This window comes from Erithacus rubecula (assembly GCF_903797595.1).
Source record: "Erithacus rubecula genome assembly, chromosome: 3".
NCBI lineage: Eukaryota > Metazoa > Chordata > Aves > Passeriformes > Muscicapidae > Erithacus > Erithacus rubecula.
The window spans coordinates 4996064-5018353 of record NC_136689.1 but is presented as its reverse complement, the minus strand read 5'-3'; the positions used below and the strand labels follow the sequence as shown (position 1 = coordinate 5018353).

General features: G+C 40.7%; 1 protein-coding gene across 1 annotated transcript in view; it reads right to left on the bottom strand.

Annotated features, from left to right (window-relative positions):
- Window positions 1–22290, bottom strand: part of LOC306799988 (sodium channel protein type 5 subunit alpha-like) — a 210369-nt gene that overhangs the window by 5751 nt on the left and 182328 nt on the right. Inside the window, 6 exon segments of the mRNA XM_079301701.1 lie at window positions 761–1031; window positions 1524–1624; window positions 2083–2224; window positions 3710–3763; window positions 9832–10113; window positions 16278–16400. Coding sequence (XP_079157827.1) covers window positions 761–1031; window positions 1524–1624; window positions 2083–2224; window positions 3710–3763; window positions 9832–10113; window positions 16278–16400 — 973 coding nt within the window.

The window sequence follows — 22290 nt, the reverse complement described above, 5'->3', positions numbered from 1 at the left end:
TCAGAGCAGCAGGAGCACCAGTTGATGTTTTCCTAATGCGACACTTTTTTTATTCACCTGTTCTCTCCCTCAAAATGGAAACTGCTTTTCTGAAGAGTCAAATTTCTGAGCTCCTTTTGCTCACTGGATCAGTTGATCATCTTCCAGTTGCTGCTACTTGCAACTTTAGTGAAAACTCTTTTGGTAGGACCTCAGATTCATTTGACCTGTATTTCTTTGGCATCTAAATACATCTCTGTTTGGGGCTGGAGAACAGCAAATGGCACAAGCTAACAAAAAACTGTGTCTTTCTGTTTCATCCCTTGGCTATATGAGAGTGCAGAGCTCTAGTGACAAGGCTGAGAAAAGTCAGACACGCTGCACTGCCCAAACCTGCCCTGAAGGACAGTTTGAAACTTTTGTAATAAAAAACAAATACCAAAGCAATAGCAACCCACATGTGCCACTTTCATGTGTTTTTTTTTTTTGCTTCTCTGTCATTGGCTGTTATGCATAACTGGTGTTAAGTGTTTGTGGTGGCCAGTTCATGTTTTATCACTATGCACCAAGTGTAGAGTCTGATAAACCTCCTAATTTTGCTGATCAAACCAGTTTTTGTTAAGCAGTGGTACGCTAGTTATAATCACATATTAAAATTGAGTTTAGGATTAAATTCTATGAGTTGAAAGCATATATTATTTCACAAACCCTCCAACTTTGCTAATTAATTTTATGTGCCTTTCTAACATTGGAGTCTGGGTGAAAATCCAGGGTCACCTACCTACGATGGACAGAATCACGACCACAAAGTCAAAAATGTTCCAGCCGTTGGTGAAGTAGTAATGTCTCAGAGCCAGCATTTTGAAGATGCACTCCCCAGTGAAGATGGCAACAAAAAGCATGTTGATTTTGTGGAGGATGTTCACTTTTTCTTGACTTTGGTCATCTGTTTCCACCATCATGGTAACCATGTTAAGGCAGATGAGAATCATGATGGAGACATCGAAGGCTTGTTTTGAGACGACATCGAAAATAAAACCTTGGTATTTGTTCTGGGGGAAAGGATAAGGTTTAGTTGGGAAATTTGAGCCATGTAAAAATTATGTAGTTGTATCCTGATTGATCAGAAAATAGAGGAAAACGGACAATACATTGCATCTGATTGGAACTTCATAAAATTAAAAAGGATGATTAATTTTTTTTATGGAGTTTTCAAGCCTGCTTGCTTCTAGTGCTTTTTGAAACTACTGTAAACAAGACACTGGATTGTGGCCATGAATTTATTCAGAGCAGGCAGGTGGCCACTGGCATATGTAACTGGCACAGGTAAATTGCAATGTTAGTCAATGCTGCAGAACAGAGAAAATTTTGTACCACAGGTCACTGGACTTGCAAATATTATCCAAGACCAAAACATATAATTATTAAATGCCTTTCATCTGGAAGCAATAAACCTTTCTCCACTGGAGAGTTGAATGGTGCTTATTCTAATAAATAAACATTCAGTTATTACAGAAAGTTCAACTGAAATATGCTGTTCTTACCAGTGGCCTTGGGATTGGCTTTTGAGGTTTCTTAGATCCCAGCTTTTTCATTGCATTATAGTATTTTTTCTGTTCTTCTGTCATGAAGATGTCCTGGCCACCTAAGTATAGGGTGAGAACAACACTATTACTTTTGATGAAGAGAGCTCACCCCTGCCCCCTTCCAAAGTTCAAGGATGAATCCTCTTCTGTTTAATTTCCCTATTAATGTAGCTTTCCTCAGGTTGGACTGCTCAGAGGGACAGGGGTATTTGTGCACAGAGGACACCAGGCCAGCCTGTGCCCCAGTGTCACATTTTGTCAGATCCCCTCTGCCTGAGCTCTTTGGCTGCATTCTGTGAGGAATAGAGTCCCCCACCCTATATTTCCAGGATGCTCATGCTCTAGGGACATTAGGGACTGTGCAGCTGTGGCTTTGTAGAACTCCTGCAAGGTGGTTTGTGCAGATGCTCTGCCACTTCTGATCTCAAGGATGCTGAGGCAAAGCCACTGCTGAGAAATCTGTTCCTGGCCTTGGTCCCTGCAGCAGTCACAAGATGATGTGTAGCATATGCACTACTTATCTTTTTCTTTTGTTGGTTAAAATTGTCAATGATGACACCAATGAAGAGGTTCAATGTGAAGAAAGACCCGAAGATGATGAAAATCACAAAGTAGAGGTACATGTATAAATTACATTCCCATTCAGGCTGCTCCTCACACTGCAAAGAGAATAGGGAAAGTGGGAAAATGACACCACCTCTGCACACATCAAAATATTGATGCAGTCAGAACAAAGCTGTCCATTGGAGATAGAATTATGAAACATGAGAAAAATACTGTAATTTCTGTGAGCAATCAGCTCTCCTTGGTCTCTGAAGTTTACCACTGGCATGTGCAATGCCACAGTCATTTCAGCAACACTTCACAGCACTGTCACAGCAATCACAGAAAGTGCAACTCCAGAATAAATCCTACAAAATGTTCTCAGTCTGAACTCAGAAGGGGAAAATAATCAATTTTCTGGTTGTCCTAATGAACTAATGGTACTTACAATAAAACAGAAGTATGATTGCAGTACAACTGGATCCTACTGAAAAACATGGTAATTTTAAACACAATTTTTTTTTTTTTTAATGAGGGGTGGAATGGAATAAGGTCTATTGCTGAAGAACTGACCAACACAGTCTGATAACCTCAAGTCCCCCCTGCCATGTTTGGCAACAGTGCTCAGATTTTCCTCATCAGCTCCTGGTATCTAAACAAGTGTTCCCTAAATGCCATATTTTCTTGGGGGTATTCCATGATTTTCATTCAGCAGCAGGAGGATACCTGTGCACATGTAGTACCAGAATAAATCACCATCATGAGCTATGTTATGCAAAGGTATTTCTCTGCTCCTGTGGTGCAATCAAGTTTTCCCACACCTTACTCCTCCCCTTAGGCCTTGACTTTTGCCCTTAATTCATCCTGCCAAATTCTTAGTACCAGACCTTTAGTACCTTAAAAGTTAACAGTAAGTGTAAACTTGTTCCTCTAATATAATTAAAATAAGGAAAGAATACTATAGATCTTTCAATAAAAAGATAAACAAACCACATATGGTGTAGCAAGGGAAATTCTTTTTTTTTGTTTGTCTTTTTTTATGGAAATCTGAAAGCTGGACAGGATGCAGGTAAGAGCTGAGCTGTCACCAGCACGTCTCAAGTCAGAGTTGGAAGTTCACATTCCCCTTTATCTGCCAGGAGCTTCTCCACACAAGACACTTGTTCAAAGTGAAGGTGTAGGGAGGGTTAAATATTTGTCTCACAAGGCAATTCAACTTCAAGTCAACACTTTTAAAGACCTGTTTTCATCAGAAGTTGGAAAATAAGGAAGTAAACAGGGACAGGGGAAGAAATATAGAGAATAATTTTGGTCTTTGGTGGACTCAGACTAATTCTTGAGGTGCCTCTGTGTGCTGGGAGTTCTGCAGTAGGAATAGATAAATCAGTTGTGTAGGAGTAAGGGCCACATTTACTTTAATTTCAGATTCATCCTGCTTCAGTACAGCTACAAATAATAAGAGTTTGCAACTGTCCCAGCAAGAGTAGGACAGGGACTGGCACCCTGCATGTATTTAATTTTGTTGTGTTTGTTGTTAAGCATCATCAGGGCTGCAAAAGGCAATGGGAAAGGAAATTACTAATTTTCTTGCAGAGACTTACCTCTCTTGAATCCACTGCTGCATACATAATATCCATCCAGCCTTTAAATGTGGCCTGAAAAAAAAAAAATCCCACACAAGGCATAAGAATATTAAACAAATATAGCCTGAAATCATCTCTATTATGAACTTTCAAAATGCAATGTTTGGCATGTACTTCACAATTAATACATTGCCTGCCTTGCACTCTAACATATATCCTTGAGTTTATGCTCATTTAGATATTTAAATTCATTCCAGAATGGTTTTCTCCTGGATTCTCTCATTTCTGTTTTTTGACTTTCTGCACTTGCAGGGATAAAACAAAGGTTTTTAGAAGAGATTTTAAGAAGGAGAGAAAACATAACAAGTCTTTGGAAGTCCTGACCTTAAAAATTTCACATAACGAAGGGACATGGCTGCACATAACATTAAAGAATGTTGTCTTGCACAAGGCTTGAACCAGATGAGGTGGATCCCATCCATTTCCTGCTGAAGCTTGGATTCTGCCCTCGTCTAAACCAGGGCAAATCACAACAATATCAAAGCCCAGGGAGTTGCATAAATCACAGCTGATTTGAGAGAAGCAAAGGCAATCAACCCCTGCTGTGAGCCTGGCCCTGGAAACTCAATCTGCTTTACTGTTCAGGTTTTCTTTTTATTAAACTTTATGAAGTCAGTACTTTTAATATATTTTTTTTTAAATAATTGTTTAAAGAAGAAAAGACTGCACAGAAGTCAGTGTCTCTTATTGGAATGTTCAATGCAGAAGGGCAATGACAGCACTCCTAGGAGAAACACAGGGAAGGGACTTTTTCCTATTCTGCAGCAAACCCACGACTCCTTGATCTCAATATATTCCTCTAATTAGGCACAGCCTGGTGCCAAGCACACCTGGCATTAGGTCTGACTCTGGCCTAAGCCCCACTCCCTTTATTTGAGTTCTCTAGAGTTGTTTCTCATTTGACTTCTGACCTATTTAGACTTACCTAAGTCAATGTGAGCAGATAATGAGGCATTTTTAGATTTATTCATTTCATCAGTTTTACAGGCATGTAAAACCCACATCCAATATTTTTTTACATCCTACTTAAGTTGAATTTTGCCCTATTGTGTAGGCATACAATTCCAGATAATGCTAGTAGGAATTTGGCCAGAGGTTACCAAGAGAAACCCAGGCTGTGGTGGGTACATTTAGTGGTTTAAAACTCTCTATTATTATATTCAGTCCTGGAGGTAATACTACCTTCCCAATTCCTTCTGAATGCTACTGAGCCAAAGGAAAATGTACAAGAGATCAATGATATTTCTCATTAAAGTATATATAAAATAGTGTTTGAAAGGTTGCACCTATTCTTATCTACTGCTTGAACAAGAGTAACCCACTCCCCTAAATCAGAACCCTTTGGAAAATCTCTTCCATGGTGCTGTGTGTTAAAAATCACTTTAGATGAAAACATATCTACAGGAACAATCAGCAGTTTTAACAAAACAATTATTTGAACCTGTCATGCTGATACTCCTCAAATATTCTAATATTTTCCTTTTTTGCTGTTCTCTTTCTAATCTGATTAGAGACTTTCTGGTGCCATTAGAGCTTTCAGCTCAAAGTGCTGCTCAGGAAGGGTGGCTGGGACGAAACAAGAAATCCTGTCCCTGTGGCACAAAGCAATGTGATCTGAGCCTGTACTTTTCTCCCACTTGGGGGGAAATCTTTTCTCTGGAGCAGCTATTTTACCCCTCAACATGTACCACAGACACGAGAGACTCTCCTGCAAGGCACAGTGGTTTGTAGTGATAAAGGATGATGAAGTGATCAGACAAAAATAAATATAAGAGAATGAAGTGCTGTGATTTTCTGTTTGCCCCAGTTGTCGAGAAGAAAGAGAATTACAAATCTGTGGGACATCTGGAAAGCTTCCCTGGACACTTCAGCTGCAGAGGGCAAAAGATACTGAGAATGAAAGAAATATAACACTGAGAAAAGAAATTATTTATCTGGAATTAGTAACCACTTACACTCTGGATAAGGAAGTGACAAAATCTTCATAGGAGTGTTTGTGATATTATCCTGCCTGGAAGCTTTCCAGAGAAACACCATTTTCTACTGAAACTGTCATGTGATGAGATTATCTACTGATAAACTCATCCTGGGATGGGATTACATTTTGTTATTTCACTGGTGGTTAGAGCTGCAATGCAGCAAATTAGTGGGGAGGAGATTGGTGGGATGGCACTGGCTGCCCTCAAACCAAATGGTGCCTTGAAGTAAAGCAGTACTTTAAATCTGTAAGCTTTTGTTGGGTTTTTTTCTTTTCCTTTTTCCTTTTTCCTTTTTTTCTTTTTCCTTTTTTCTTTTTCTTTTTCTTTTTCTTTTTCTTTTTCTTTTTCTTTTTCTTTTTCTTTTTCTTTTTCTTTTTCTTTTTCTTTTTCTTTTTCTTTTTCTTTTTCTTTTTCTTTTTTCTCCTAGGAAAGGAAATTGTTCAATAAAAATACCTGCTTTTCATGGCTGAAACACTGGCCTTCCCATTGCTGAAATGTTTCTTTGGGCAATACTATTGATGAGAAAAATTTTTGAAAGCTAAACCAGAGATTTATTTGCACATTTTGAATCCACAGTGACAATAAAATCAGGCATTGCAGTTTACACAAGTGCAGGAGATGGTGTAACACAGTAACTTTAGACACACAACCATTTTGTGTCTGATTTATGGGCTCAGTCAGGACTTCAAACCTGGCATGAGGGATTGCTTTAACTCTGCAGCTCCTGCTTGCTGGCCTAGAACTGCTTCTGTTATCTGCCATTCCTTATCTGGAGTCACAGAGTGACAGAGTTAATAGGACATATTCAAAGATAAATAAAATACAGTCAATCTAAGTCCATTCTGTCTAAGAAGAACTTTTCCAAACAAGCCAGATGCTGCATGAAAGATCACTTATTTCCTGGGTATTCTTCAACAGATGGCTGGAATTTCAAAATACATTAAAAAAAAAAAAAAAAAAAATGGAGGTCATCACAGGATGGAAAGGTGGGATTACACATGGGAGATGCAAAACTGCTAATGGAAAATTAATATATTTCCTTGATCAGCTTAAATTCAGATTTATAGAACATAGGTGCTGTCATACTTTAAGAAAACTTGGAATACAGAAAAGCTGTTACTAAAACACTGGGTTGTAAGAAGACTTTTTCCTGTTAGATTAGGGTTTTAGGAGTGTTAAATCACCAGGAAAGTGAATCATCCTTCTTGCAAGTCAAAAAGTTGTGATGACAAAGAGCTTTCCCTCCCCATGAATGAGGCATTCCTCTTGCTTGTAGAGTGAGCAGATTAGTTACCTCTGTTATTTTATTAACCTGTTTAGGGATAGCCTGTTATTTGGAGGAGCTTGGCACTTCTCATGAATGTTTTCTCAGACTCATTAACCCCAAGTGGCATCCCAATCAAGGTAGGAAAAGAGCAGAAGATATTTGGGGCAAATTTTGTGCAGTTCTCAACTACACTGTCAGAAAGCTTTCCTCTTTACACATGCCCTAAAGTTTCCATAGCAGCAACTTCCATTTCTTTCAAACATGCTGCTGAAGAAGACAGAACATCAAGCAGATTTTGTTTCATGCATTCCCATTTGAATTTGCAGGCATTCCAAAAGAACTTCAGAGTCCTGGGATTTGTGCTGTGGCAGCTGAAAATGTCAGCAGCCAAAAGACAAGTCACACTTAAATGCTCAAGTTTTGGATCCTGGAGGGCTGTAACCCAAATTCTGATGTCTCCTTGCCCTGCTGACAAGATGCAGATGTGTCTGTCTCCCCTCCAATTCCCACAGGGGTTTGCTGAAATGTGACCCCTCATGGAGAATATTTGGCAAGAGGCACCTGTAAGTGACACTCTTGGCAAAGGAGATCCAGGTTTGAGCCCCTTGGTGTGGGTGTCACCTCTTCTCTTTATTGCCTTGGTCAGCAGCAGACATGGGAGCTCCAGGTGCAGGATTAAAGCCAAAATCAATCCCCTAATGGAAACTGGCTCCTGCTCTTCCTCTGTGGAAAAGGAGCTGCCACCTGCCATGGGAGTTGAGCTTGTTTCCTGCTAAAATCAGTTTGTTTTTAACACTTCTTTTGTACTTTTGCAACTGGAAAATCTAGCTCTCTCCTACCCAACAACACAGGATCACAAGTTTCAAAGAAACTTGCAGGATCATCAAATCCATTTTCAACTGGAAAAGAGGAGTATTAGCCTATTCCATTCAAGAATGTGCTGAGATCCACCTTACAACCAGCTATGTTTCTTCTGCCACCACTGATCCCAACAGAAGTGACTAGGAAATACTGCTTCAGGATACTCCTTAGGAAATGCCAACTTATGAAAAGCCAAAGATTTTCAGAAAATTGGATCTTGATTCTGATAGAAGAAATGGTGAAGGAATAGCTACTTCTCTGATGGAATACTCCCCCTCAAAAAAGTAGGCAATTGTTATGTAATCAGAGGAATTAAAAAACTTCAGGTAAGGCAAAATATTTTAAACCTGGAAATTCTTGCTTATCTACATTGGATGTTTAAATGAAAGACAAACAAAGCACTATATAGAACAGAAAATCTAATTAAAGGCAAAGTTAGTTCAAAGGGAAATAATCTACCCTTTATGACTGAGCTGAATATTGCAATTATATGCAACAGATAAAAGCTCTCACTCTCAGCAAGTTTATGTCATGGAAAGAATCAAAAGTGGTTGTGTCCATTCCAATGTTTCTGCTTTCCAGAGGGTGTGAAAGCATAAACTCAAAGGACAGCAATCAGAAGATCTCAAACTCAAGTGTTTATGTACCAGGAACTGCACACATAAGAACAAGGATTTCTACGAGAAAGGAAAATTGTTTGATGGAGCTGTTCCATGCATCTGTAACAGAGAAAAACAGATCTGGGAAAAACAAACTCACTTCTTGGGAAGGAGAAGGGCTGTGGGTGACCTGTGCCCCTCTGGAAGGGCAGGAGGGGGCTGAAGGCAATGCCCAGCTGCAAAGGCTGGATTCTACATGTGACAAATGAATTGAGCTTCCAGAACACAATTTTTTATCCCAGAATTGAGGGATACCATCACAGGTGTTCCAAGAAAGAAACCTCCCCATCCAAAGATGTAGCAAGGAGCTTATTTAACTCTGCATGCAAAAAATGCAATGCAGCAGACACTCCAAGTGCACATCCAGCCCCTGTCATCATTTGGCTCCAGATTAGGAACAATGGAAAAAAGTATCATAACCACTAGTTTGTGTGAGGGCCCCATGAAACTGAAACACAAAACAATTTGTCTGAAATCACCCAGCAGTCCAGCAGCAGGGCCTGACAAGGTGGAGTCTCTTTCTATTAGGTTATCCTGTGTCAAAACACAGTGAATCTCACAACCCATTTATCTATATTTTACATTTGATGGTAAAAAAGGTTGTAGAAGTGGCTTCCTTCTGCCTTTCTAGCTCAAATATTGCCATCATCTTTGAGCCTCAGCAGTCTCTTTTCTGCTGTGCTCTTGTCACCTTCCCAGAGAGGCTGGGCTGGGGGCAGTGTCAGCTCTGATCCCCACCATGGCCCATAGCTAGATTCAGCCTGAATCATTATTTTAGCAGGTGGACACAAGGTGAGGAACCAGAATGAAAGACACCAGTGTCCTTAAAAATAAGCAGAGGGCCATAAATTAAGGCTACAGCTTTGTGCAGTAACTTCAGTTGGGAAACTGAAGGCACTACAATTTCATTTTTTCCCAGCAGGATACAGTGAAATCCCAGGCTGCTCAGGAAGGGCAGTGCACTCTGTCTGCAAGGACAGTCCTTCCTGTATCACAGATTTCTTTTCTGGAAGTGAACTTTGCTCTGCATTACAATATTGACAAAATGATCTTTAATTCACCTCAATACTCCAATCACCTGCCAGAGAACTGTATTAGTGACACAGCAGAAACTCAAAACCATAAACTGCCATAATATCTCTAGGCCAAGTTAATATGCAAAATATGATTTATTTACCCTTGAGGAAAGGTATTGTCCTGATGGGTAAGGCTGAAAAACCCAGAAAAGCCCAGAGGTTAACCTGAGCTTTTAAACTGATGGTTTCAGTGACAACCAGCAATATCTGCCCATTAGTTTCTGGTGGTCACACTTACCACTTGTAGCAGAGCCAGGTACCCAGCACCAACATTATCAAAGTTAACTTTAACTTTTGTCCAGTAAAAGTTGCCTGACACGTTGTAAAGTATGCAGTCACTCATGTTGTTGATAATTTTAGAGTCCAAAGGCATATCTCCTTCTGTCTTATTAATGCACTTCCCAAACTTGCCAGCAAAGAGGTTCACTCCCATGATGCTGAAGATGAGCCAGAAGATGAGGCAGACGAGCAGAACATTCATGATGGAAGGGATGGCTCCCACGAGGGCATTGACCACAACCTTTGGGGCAAACAGGAAAGGGAAACCAGAATTAATGCCAGCACTTGGATGGACACTTGGTTAACAAGCTGTTGTGAACCCTTGATTAATGAGTCTGAACCCTCACATGGTGACAGTGGATAAGCACTGACACTGCCTAAGGAGCCAGACCACCCCTAAAGGCTTCAAACAGGACTTTTTTTTCCTTTTGGTAATCAAAGAAAGAATTTTTGGCATCCCACCCAAGGGATGATGCTTTTTCAAGATGAAACTCTGAATTCAGAAGTTGTCTTGACCTCTCAAATCTTTCTGGATAGTACACTTCAGTCAAACTATAATAATGATGTGATTAATTGGAAATGGCTGGGGTGCAGTACAGTGACTCAAAAGGGAGAAAAAAAAGACTTCTGAAATCTTTGACTCCACTCAGGCCTCTGTAGCCAGTGGGTTCTGAACTATAGCTGTGATAAATTTTGCTTAATTAAATAATAACAGATTGAGACATACTGTACTAAGCCAGCTTCCCCTATCTGATCAGTATGCACGATTAAAAGAGCAAAATCATTCTAATTTAACAAAAAAAAAAAAAAAAAATCCGATGTCATGCTGTAAAATTCCTATACATTAACCCAGGCAGGGCTGCAAACCCCTGCACAAAATCCTACATTAAAATGAAAAGCAGAAGGAGCTTTTAAGGTGTGTGAATGATGGCACTGGAAATGTTGAAGCCAAGCAAAAACCAAAAGTTCAGACTATCTAGAGAACCTCTACAGCTGCCAGATTTGAGTGCAGCACTGTAGAACCACTACATCAAGCAGGCAGGGTGCATTTTTTTATTGTTTTGAGCACTGTCAGGGTTTAAGGTGGTTAAATCATCTGTGCATGTCAAACTTTACACTAAAGAATCAGAGAATCACAGAATATCCTGAGCTGGAAGGGTCCCACAAGGATCATTGAGCCCAACTCTCAGTCCTGCACAGAGTCACACCATGCAAGACATTTTCTGAGATAAGAACTCTATCACAAAATGTAGCTCTCCCCCCTTCCTGTGCCAAGCAGGTTTCTCAGCCTTTGGGGATGCTGCCTTTGCATGGTCCAGGGCATGCTGCCTCCCAGCTGCAGCCACCAGCCCCACACCATGAATTTGTCTCCATCCCTCTCTCATGCTTTGGAGATTAAAACCTGATAGGTGGCCACTCAGCTCTTCTTCTTCTCCATCTACATTTCTGAAACTGAGACAAGGTGATATTGATCCATAAAAATTAAACTTTATTCAATTGGTGAATTTGATTATGGAAAATGTCAGCTCTTCTTTTCTCTTGTGTTAGTGTCCAATTTTCTGACAAGCTAACAGAGTAACATTCACTTCTCCATCATTTTTGCATTGCTGTGAAAGAAAAATACCCAGAGGAGTGAAATGGTTTTCATGCATGTATAGCAGCAGCTTCCTCTACAGCACACAATACAAAATTATGTAGATGTTCCAAAACTCAGATTTATATTTTGTGCATTTATGAATGAAGCTGATTTTCACACAGAAAAAGCTGTTTGACCAATTGTTTTGTTTTGTTTTTCTGTATAGGCCCATTCCTGACAACTTTTCTTGGGATTTGTTTTTTGCTTTGCTTTGTTTGTTTGCTAATTTTATCTTTCAGTTTTGGATGTCAATCAATTTCTAACCTCATCATTTTTTGACCAAATTTACCATGTTAACCAAAATGCCAAATAATTTCCAAATCAAGGGCTTGTTTGGATATAGCCTTGCACTTTTCAGAGCAATTCTCATTTGCTTCTCTGCACAGCAATATTTTTTTTTTCAGTTTTAACCCATGCCAGCAATAACACATTCACTTGTGTTACACGTGCTGCTGAACCCAGCTCCCAGTGACAGGACACAGAATCCAGGTTCCAGCAGTACAAGTGATGGCCATGCCCACATCCTGCTTTTCTCCTTCTGCTGAGTTATGTTCAATGGCCTGGAGATAACAAAACACGACATGAGGCTGGAGCAGATCCTGCAACACCTCTCTGAGTGAATTATTCACAGGGGGGCTCATTCTTCCCTTGCTGCCTCTGCTCTTAGACCACTGTGATGCCATTTGTTCTGGTGGAAGCATTCTTGTTTTGCAGTGAGACAGGTAACAGGAAGACCTGGATACATAAATTCAGGATATTATCATAAATTTATATTAAGAATTCACCTGCACACCTTGCCATGGAAAGAAAGGAATTTCTGCTGCACTTTGGAATACCACCCTCTGCCCTAACTCAGAGTGGTGCAATCTATAACCTGTGTTTGGTCCCCAGCTCTCCTGATCTCACCTCCTCAACCAAAGCTGATTCAGAATTTTAATCCAGAAATAGACTTGCATGATGAGCTAATCCTCCCTTTGCTCTGAGAGAGTCCATCAGACTCCCCACAGTGATTTCAGACCCAGACTGTAACTCCCAGGGAAGCTCAGGCACAGCTTTTGCAAAGACATCTAATTTACAGTGTCATGATGTCAAATAACAGAGGAAAAAAATGTATTATTAGATAATCTGTTCCTGCTGCCCTTTGTCCCCAGTGTTAGAAACAGCTGCTGCATTTTTAGGTGGAATTCGTTGAATTTCAGACATCTGCTCTTGGATGTCTTCTCCTGTCATTCCCATCTTCATTTTGGGGGTGGGAAGTTACCACTGCACATTGCCCTGGGTAATTAAAAAATCAGAGATTCATTGTAGCTGTCATGGTTCTTTCAGATTTTTAATCACACTCGTAGCTCTCTGCAGAGACTTCCTCATTTTTAATTCCCCTTTTCCAGCACTTTCATGGAATTCCAGTGTTGAAGCACTGCACTGTCCCTCTGTTTGCTGGGTTATTTCCCTGCATATCCAGAGATTCTAATAGTCACCTCATTTGTCACACCAGCCCAAAATCTTGTGTCCTGTTGCACAGTCATCCTGATCCCTATGTCCTTCTCAGCTGCTGTTTTCCAAGAAACATCCCTCAGAGTGACCTACATTCCTCCTGCCAAGATATTCATTGTATGTGGGTTTATTAAAATGTGTGTTGTACAATAGATCTATTTTTCACTGTGATCCAGATCAGCCAGCATAATTCCCTTATCTGTAATTTCACTTGCACTCATTTTTGAGTGCTGTCAGCAAAGATTTTATATTTTCTTCCAGATGCTGTTAAAGTACAGATTAAAGATCTCATTCTGAACAATCCCTCACCCTGAGATGCTCATCACCAAATTTACAGCGTAGTCACTGCTTACAATTACTTTTTGAGATCCATCAACCATTTTAAAATGTGTTTACTTGTCTTGGTACAAAGCTTATGTTTTCATCACAATGTGTCATAGTATCAGATTCCTCTCTGAAATCCAAGGATTCTGTATCAGCAGTTACTGTCATCAGCATAATTTGTAATCAAATCAAAGGCCCATATCAGTTTTACAAGAACTATTCCCATGAAATCATGCTAACTAGCATTAATTATGCTGTTTCTTTCCTGCCTGTATCTTGTAACACTCTCACCATGACTTTGCCCAGTATCATTTTCACATTTAATGGTCTCTCATCATCCTTCTGAAATACTGCAATAACCTCCCTTGCAGGGAAGTGCCACCTCTGAAATAATTCCCTGATGGACAACAAATGAGGAGACATGAGAAATGTCATTATTTGGGACAGGCAGATCTACTTTATTCTTGGCTCATGAGTGTAAAGCCTCTGGGTCTACAGTGCTCAGGTGGATCCTGCTTTTTTTGGGTCTGTTTCTGAGGATTCAGGGGTACCAGCTCATTCTTATTTTGTAGAATTCTCATGGCACAGGAGCTGTTGAGATTCTGCCAAACTTGCACAGGTCCCAGACTGTTTGAAAATAGGAAAAGAACTGAGGTCTGATGGCAGCAGGTTCTCTTGGCCACCCAAGTGCTGCTCTGTACCTTTGTCTCAGGGAAAATTCCTTCCAAAATTTAGGCACAACATCAAGGAAATAAGTCTCTTACTGCACTAAATGAGAACTTTCATGCTCCTGTTCTATCCCTGCAGAGATGTTTCAGTTATTCAAGAAAGAGGCATTACATTAGAGTAAACTATTATTATTTTCTCACTGTCAGTGTTTGCTTCTCAACATTATCATTATTTAATCCATCACTGTGCTGGCAATTTTCCTGTGCATTTTGGAGCATATGAACTCCTAATAATGAAAGGTCTAACTGTCCCTAGTCTTGTTAAGTGTGGTTAGACAAACTAAAGCTAAAATGATTTGCTTTTCCAATAGCACGTATTCTCAATTATACTTTATCATGGTTTACAAGCTAATTCACCACCTCTGATAGCTCAGAGTGACTGAATATATTTCACCTGCAGCAATGGTACAGGAAAGAAAAGGGGATATTGAGTCAGGGACTGAGGGGCCTGTAGGAATGAGCTTGTGGGAAAGAAATTTGAAATTTGCTGGGCTGATCCATGTTAAGATCTTCACCAAGTCAGCCTCCTACTATTGTCAGAGAGAAATTAGGAGTTTTTCATGTTACTTTTTCTCAGTTCTACTAATGATTTTCTGATGTTTTTGGCTCATTTCCCCACTGCTATTCAGGTTTGAATCCAATTTAGTTAAACTGATGTGAAATCATGAGTAAACAATTGTATGGCAGCTTAGAACACACTGAGCTTTGCTTGGGCCTGTAAATCCACCAGTAAAAGCTAAGCCTTCACAAGCCAGATCTAAACTGATTTGAGAGAATCTGTGCACAGATCACTCTGGCAGTTAAACCAGAGTGCTTTTGCTAATACTGAATGCTGAAATAATTCCATCTGTGAATAAGGTCATCAAATGACAGGAGTGAGAGCTTCAATTATTGTCAGTAGTGCAACCTCACTTTGTACCTTTGCACCTTGGTTTTCTTTTATTTGGTCAATTACCTGCAAAATATTGCCTGAAAGTTTGTGTTGATCAAAACAGATTAGGATTAGGTGGCTGGATAAACAGAGTCCTTTGAATCTTTTTGTCTTAGTATTAGCACAGAGGTGGTCTGCAACAATACTTGCCTCATCCTCATCCACAAAAATAATGTCATTTAGCCAATCACAACATCTTTGGAACAAGGCATTATATTACCAAATCTGGCCATCCACAAAAGAGGAAAAGAATGGATGTGGGGTTTTCCTATGCTGCTGTATCACCATATTTCCTGGCTCATCTCAGTTGTTAGGCTCTCCTGCCTTCAGTCTCTTGCTGTGAGAGCATTGCAGTGAGAATAATTCATGGCTGGGAGATCAGTGCATGAAATACACATTTAGTCACTGATGATTCTGACCAAAATTTTGTCTACAGGAAAGCTTTATCCTGAAGATACATCACTGTGAAATATATATCATTTTCCTTGGCTTAGCAGAGAGATTTGGGATCATCAATATAGTTTGTCACAGAATTTTGTCACAGATTTGCTATACCTTGCTATGCAATCTGCAAGGTTAGCAGTAACCTCAGCTCACAGAGAACACAGCTGTCACCACCTGCAAGTCATGCATGGTGTGAGGAATTTAATAAAGTGCTTATCTAAACAATAATTGATTCTTGTTAGCAGGTAGGCTTAACAAATACACAGGTGTGCTGTGGGAATATAGCCAGGGTGGCAAAGGAATGCAGAAAAGAAAGAGATGGATGCATAAGATGGAGCAACAAGCAGAAGCTGCATGGTTTTAATGTTAATCTCAATATTCCTCATTAAAACTGCAATCTGTTCAAAGAGGGGGAAAAATCATTCATTCATTTGCTTTCCCTATCTTTAGCATTTCCAATTTTTGCTTTGATTATTAGTGAAAACTTCCTTAAGAACTTTCCAGTCACTCTCATTTTAATGGGTGTCAAAACAGAGAGCAAACTTTAGCTTGGTTGTTCCCCTGATACACCTTATAATTGAGAGATAATTGACAACCAGATGCTTCCTCATCCAAAAAGCTGTTTTTTAAGTCATAGTATGACAAGTCAGGCAGCAGGATTAGTTTATCACTAAATCCACCCAAGGATAAAGATGTGATGATACAACAGCAGCCAAGACCCGGGAAGGATTTCTTTGTTGCTTTGATTGAGCACAATCATTCATTTCCTTTGGCTGACAAAGCCACAATCCCCTGTCTCACTTGGATCCCCACAAAGCTGAGCTCTGCTGGGTGCTGTGTCCTCTTACCCTCATCCCTTCAAAGCGTGACAGGGCTCTCAGTGGCCGCAGGGCTCGCAGGGTCCTGAGGGATTTGATGGGACCCATCTCTGAGTATCCAAGAGTGTTGGCAACCAGGCTGATCAGAGACACCTGGGGGGAGACACAAAGGGAAAATCAGACCTGTAAGAACACTCCTGCCATGCTCCTTCTCTTCTGAATGTCCTCCCTGGAAAGAAACAGCTGGATAGTGGAACAGTGAGGGAAAAGTCTGAAATGGGAGTCACTGGATTTGGGAATGGGAAATGGGAACATTAGAACCACACTAATGGATGATCCTTCACAAAGTGAATGAGAATGGAGGTCACCATTAACAGACCCACCACTCTGTGCTGTTGTTTGTATATCTTCACTACCCAAAATATGAGTCAGACAAGTGTTACAGTTTAGAGCTTTCTGGAAGAAAGCACATCTAACCCTTTCCAGCAGAGATAAAGGATTTTGGTATTTACATTTAATCACTGGCTTTCAACGAAGTGGTTAGAAACAAGTCTTCTACATTGCTGGCAGACATGACTACACCACAGACCTTAAAAGAATGATGTGCATGGCTCTTCCATCCTGCTCTTACTCACTTTTTTTGGTTTCTGCACAGTCTCTAAAGAGGATGGAAATTTGACAGGTGCACAGTGTTGAGGCTCACATCTGTCAAAGACTATTTATTTGAAATGAACTTCCTGAATCTGGAAGCAGCATGGAGGTGTTCCCATGCTCTTCATATTCCCAGAGCTTTTGTAGTGCCCTAGCTGGTCAGAAATGTGGGTGGTATCAGGCACAGGACTGGATTCTGAATGAGCTGTGTGGCAGTGGAGATTATGAACACATAGAGCAATAAGGTTTTTGCAAGCTCAAATCAGTGTTCACAGCCTGAAATCTTACTGAGCTAGGAGTGAAAACAAACAGCTCTCCAACACTGTAGGTATCATGCCAATTTGCATGCATTAAAAAACCCAAAACAACAAAAAAATCCAACCAGAATTAATCACCACACACTATAAAACACTAGTTTCTAGAAGGAAAATCCTGTGTATATTGCTCATCACAGTTCCTTTTCTTCCTTTTAAATTTTTTTTTCTTACTTACCATTGTCACAGCCCCAGTTATCACAGTATCCCATGCTCACCAATGGGAATGTGCAAAGCTCATCTGTGAGGAGTGGGTGCTGTTGCCATTTTCAAGACAGCAGCAAAAAGCAGGGACTCTTCTACATTATAAAAAATAGGTGCTTAGTGTAAGGTAACTCCAGCAGCCTCTTAAACACTGACAGCTCTGGAGGGAAACCTTGTTTTAATTTTAGGATGGGATGATTTTTACTCTCAAGCTCACTGCTGGCTGACCAGCCCAGCAGCACCCATGAGGTCTGGGATAAATCAGGGCAAGACCAGCCTGGTCCTTAAGCCCCAAGACTGTGTCTCCTTTGGAGCAGCCTTTCTCCTGAATATACATTTATTTACACACCAGCACTGTCTGCACAGCTAAGCACCTTTGTAAGAACTTGCTCCATTTGTTGAATTATTTACCTGCTGATGGCTTTATTGTGTCACATGGGTGAGTAAGGGCAGGAGGTCTCAGAGAAACCAAGCCTGAGCTGGGGCTTCTGCCAAGATTTCAGCCCCCTCTGCAGATGGCTCAGTGGCACAGAGGCTGGCTGTCACCCTGAAACGTGTCACTCTTTAATAAGGGGTGACACAGATTCCTCTCCTGTGTACAGACCCAGCAGCTGGGGCAGAAGGGAGGGCTTAATAAACACTTGTGCCTTTTGGTGCTGAATGCCCTGTGAGAACATCACAGTGGACAGGCAGACTGGGCTCAGGGTCTGATGTCTTAGGCCCCTGTCTTGGGTTGCAATACAGGATGTGGCCAGAAATGTGAATTCTGTCCCCATCTGCTGCAGCCAGGTGGGGCAGTGACCCTGATCTCCTGGCACATATTATCTGCTAATGGGCCATCTTTAAACCAGCTGGGCAATCATCTTTATCTTCCCACAACCCATCCTCCCTCCAGGGGATATCATCTGCTGCTGGCCCATTGAGTCCCAGTGCATGACTGATAAAATTCCATCATCCCAATGGGAGATGCTCCAGCCAGGGGAGGAGCCAAGCCTTTCCTACCCAGATAAAAACTGAGATTTTGAACAGCAAGGTACCACTGGATTCCAGAGGAAAGCCAGACCTTTCCACATCATCCCTGGAGCTTCAGAGGAATCTGCACCTTCTCCAGGAGCACTGCTGCAGCTGAACCACATCTGCCACTGCAGGAGGATGCAGCCACCATTGAATGGGGCTGCTGCCACCACCCTGACTGACTGACGGGTGTCAGCTTGGATTCTGACTCTGGCAATGTTTGGGGATTGTTCTTTGTAATACTGTATTTCTATTTTAATTCTCCTAATAAAGAACTGTTATTCCTAATTCCCATATCTTTGCCTGAGAGCCCCTTAATTTCAAGATTATAATAATTTGGAGGGAGGGGGTTTACATTCTCCATTTCAAAGAGAAGCTTCTGCCTTTATTGGCAGAGACCTGTCCTTCAAACCAGGACAGCCCAATAGACACTGGGGAGGTGAAAATCACCAGCAAAGCCTTTGCTTCCATCTCTAGGAAAGCAGATCTGAACCTGTGATCTGAGCATGATGCATAAATCATTTCAGAGTAAGAAATGCCATAGGTTTGGCATGCTCTTTTCACCCAAATCCTGCTTACCCAGTGCTCATAGCTGAAGAAGAAAATCTGGGTTTAACTTAAAAGCCATCTTCAGCTCACCAATGAACCCATTTCTTGCCTTCCCTGTTTCTCACCAGCCTGGTTTACATCCTCTGCTCTGAAGTTGCATTAACACAGAGTTCAAATCCTCCTTCTTTTGTTTACTCTTCCCACTAACTTAATGTTGCCTAAATAATGATAAAGGGCTGAGGATTTGTCTAACAGCACTAAGCAAATGTGCACTGTAGTTATATACTAAAGCCATTCAATTAAGTCATCTTAAAAGTCTAAAAAATAACTGGCATTAAGGAGAAATCATGATAGGAGTAACACTGTGGCACATATTTCTATCTTTGGTGGGAAGTTTAGTGCAGAAAACAGCCTTGCCCTCACAAAGCCTTGGAGGTTGCCATCCAGAAAGGCTGAAGGTACGAGAAAAACAGCTCAATGATTGTGAGCTCAGAGATAGAAACCAAGATCACATACCAAGGGAAGCTCACTAATTTGTAAAATTGATCTGTAAAATGAATGTAGATATTTAAATGAAAATTAATCATACACAGATTACCCAACACCCTTCTTTGCTAGCTTCACTCATGATGACTGAAAGTCAGATCTTATCAAGGTCTTCAAACTGCTTTGGTTGGAGAATCTTCACAATCCCTCCCTTATCCTGGATTTGTATCCCATAATTGCCCTTTCTCCCAAGTCAGAAGGGTTTTAGTTCAAATCCTCCAAGAGCAGACTTTGGATTTGGGTTCCCATTTTCTTTTGAGTGCCACAAATGTTACCCTGAAACACATCACAGGTGGTGATGCCCTCCTAACACAGATTTACACAGCATTAGATATCTCTGCAGAGGATTAGGTCATGAAGCTGTGTGATATTTGGCAATGATTTACAAGGCTGGAGTCAGAACAGAGTTTGAGACAACTTGTTTAAATGCTTGCATGTTGGTTTTGAAGGTATCCCTGTCAAATTTTATTTATGGAAGAATTACCAATGCAGGGACTTGGCCATTTGGACTTGATTAAAAGTGACCCGGAAGGTTATTTTTAGGAAAAAAATCAAGCAGTTTTCAAAATTGGTGCTGACTGCCCCACATAATCACAACAAAAGGTGAAGTCAGCTATTTCTGTTATTTTTTTTTCTGTTGCAAGGCTGTGCAGCCCAGAGCTGCTCTGAAGTTCTGCTTTGTGCTACGCTCAGAATCAAAAATGTGCTGGCACTCAGAAAACACCTCTAGGGTCAATGCAACCTCCAGATTCAGAGTAAGTCACACACACATTTCTAATCCTTTCAGTACCTGTTTGTAAACAGTTTTGTAGGTTTTTTCATAAAAACCTCCCCCTGAAGCAGCACTGGTGGAGAGCAAGTGAATCCTAGGAGTCACTACTGCTTGAAATAATTTCCCATAAAACACACAATTTGCTGTTGACCTTGAGCTTTCACCTCACCTTTCACACAGCAGGTTACAGGTAAGTTATGGGGTCCCTCATCCTCCTCTGCACTTCTTCTGAGCCAAGCAGGTTTGTCACAGCTTCCTTTTGCTCTGCCTCCAGCATTTCCCTTGCAGGTCCTTCTAGAACTTGTTAGATCTTACTAAGAAACTTTCATATTTCCATTTAACTTATCAGGGAATAGCTTCCCCTTGTTAGGTCTAGACTGTTCCTTATCCCCTTGACTTGCTGCTCATTTGGTGACCCTGCAGCCTCCAGAACAATGCTGTCACTGGAATTTTCTGCCTAACCTGAAGTCCAGCAATGAGGGTCCCTAAGGGGAGAGAGGTCCTCATAAATCAGTGTGTGCAACCCTGCCTCAGCAGCCTTCAGCCTGTGACACACAGGTCTCACTAATCTTATGGACTGGGATGTCAATCATGTGGCAGCTCTTCCCTTCTGCATTCCCTGGATCATCTCAGCACAGCCTCAGTGCTGTCAGACACTTCCCAAAATTTACTCCAGCCCAAAAGAGCAGAAATTCTAAAAGAGTCAGCATTTACTGCCCACTCAATGGCAGTTTCCCAGCAAAGCTCAGGCTCCTGGCAAAACCTTGTAAGTCCTACCTAAACAATTAATCTCCTTGCTATCATAGACAGGCAGAGACTGTGGAGCTCTCTTTGATCCTGGCACTCAGAGAAGATTTTTGCCCCTGTTCCTGACTTTCTTTGACCAGAGTGAGTTTTATCTGTGCATCTATAAGAACATTGGGTCAATAAATATAGACCTGTATTTCTATATTCTATTCCCACATTATTTCTATATTCCCACATTATTTCTACATTGCCACATATTTCTAGATTCCCACATAAATCCACACACAAGTTTATCTATACAGATTTTGGAATCATTTGCATGTCAGATGCCTGGAGCTGAGCAAAGGGAGAGACAAATGAACACCACATATTTTACAGTTGTCATTTTCAGTCTCATGATCAAGGGAATAAAAAGAGTTTTTAATTCTGGTGCACTGGGCACTAGAAACTCCAGCCATGGGGGTTAATAAACCTGTGGCTGGTGTTTGGAAAGCCAGTCTCCTGGTATCTATGTGCCTTGGGTCTGGAGTGCCCCACTCTATGACATTCATATGCATTTCCAGGACACAATCAAGAAGAATCAATGAATTTAGAGTGCTAGAACACAGGGAAGGATCTCCGATGAAAGGTTAGTCTCACTGATAGATGTATAAATTATATACATACATACATACATACATACATACATACATATATACATAATATAACTCTAATGAGAGTAGTTTCTGAATGCCTTAATAATTTTGAAAATCCACCTCAAAGTCTTGTCCAGGACACAGAACATTTTTTCAGTAATTTCCAATTTCTTGTCATAATTTCACTATTTTGCAGAATTTGTGTCATTCTTAAGGTAAAAAACATGAATTGTGTATGTGTCCAGGTGGCACCTGGAGTAGTGTTTAATTCCCAGTGTGCTCACACTGGTCTCTCAGCCATTCACCAGTTACAGAATGTGCATTGTCTGACTATTTAAATTATTCACCATGAACACACAGAGATAAAATACTACAATAATTTTATGTGTCTTCATTATCTGACACTGACCTAAGCAATCAGTGTTGCAAACCAATGTAAACCCAATAAAGCCACCAGAACAGAATTTTAAGGTGGCAGAAAAACAATTACAAAGTAGGGACTGTGATAATGCAGCACACAGAGGGAAAAAGACCTTTAATTAGAAAATCATAGAGGTTTTTTCCCAAGGACTGATTGCATTTACAACAGCAGTGGGTTCCTCCCTACATGA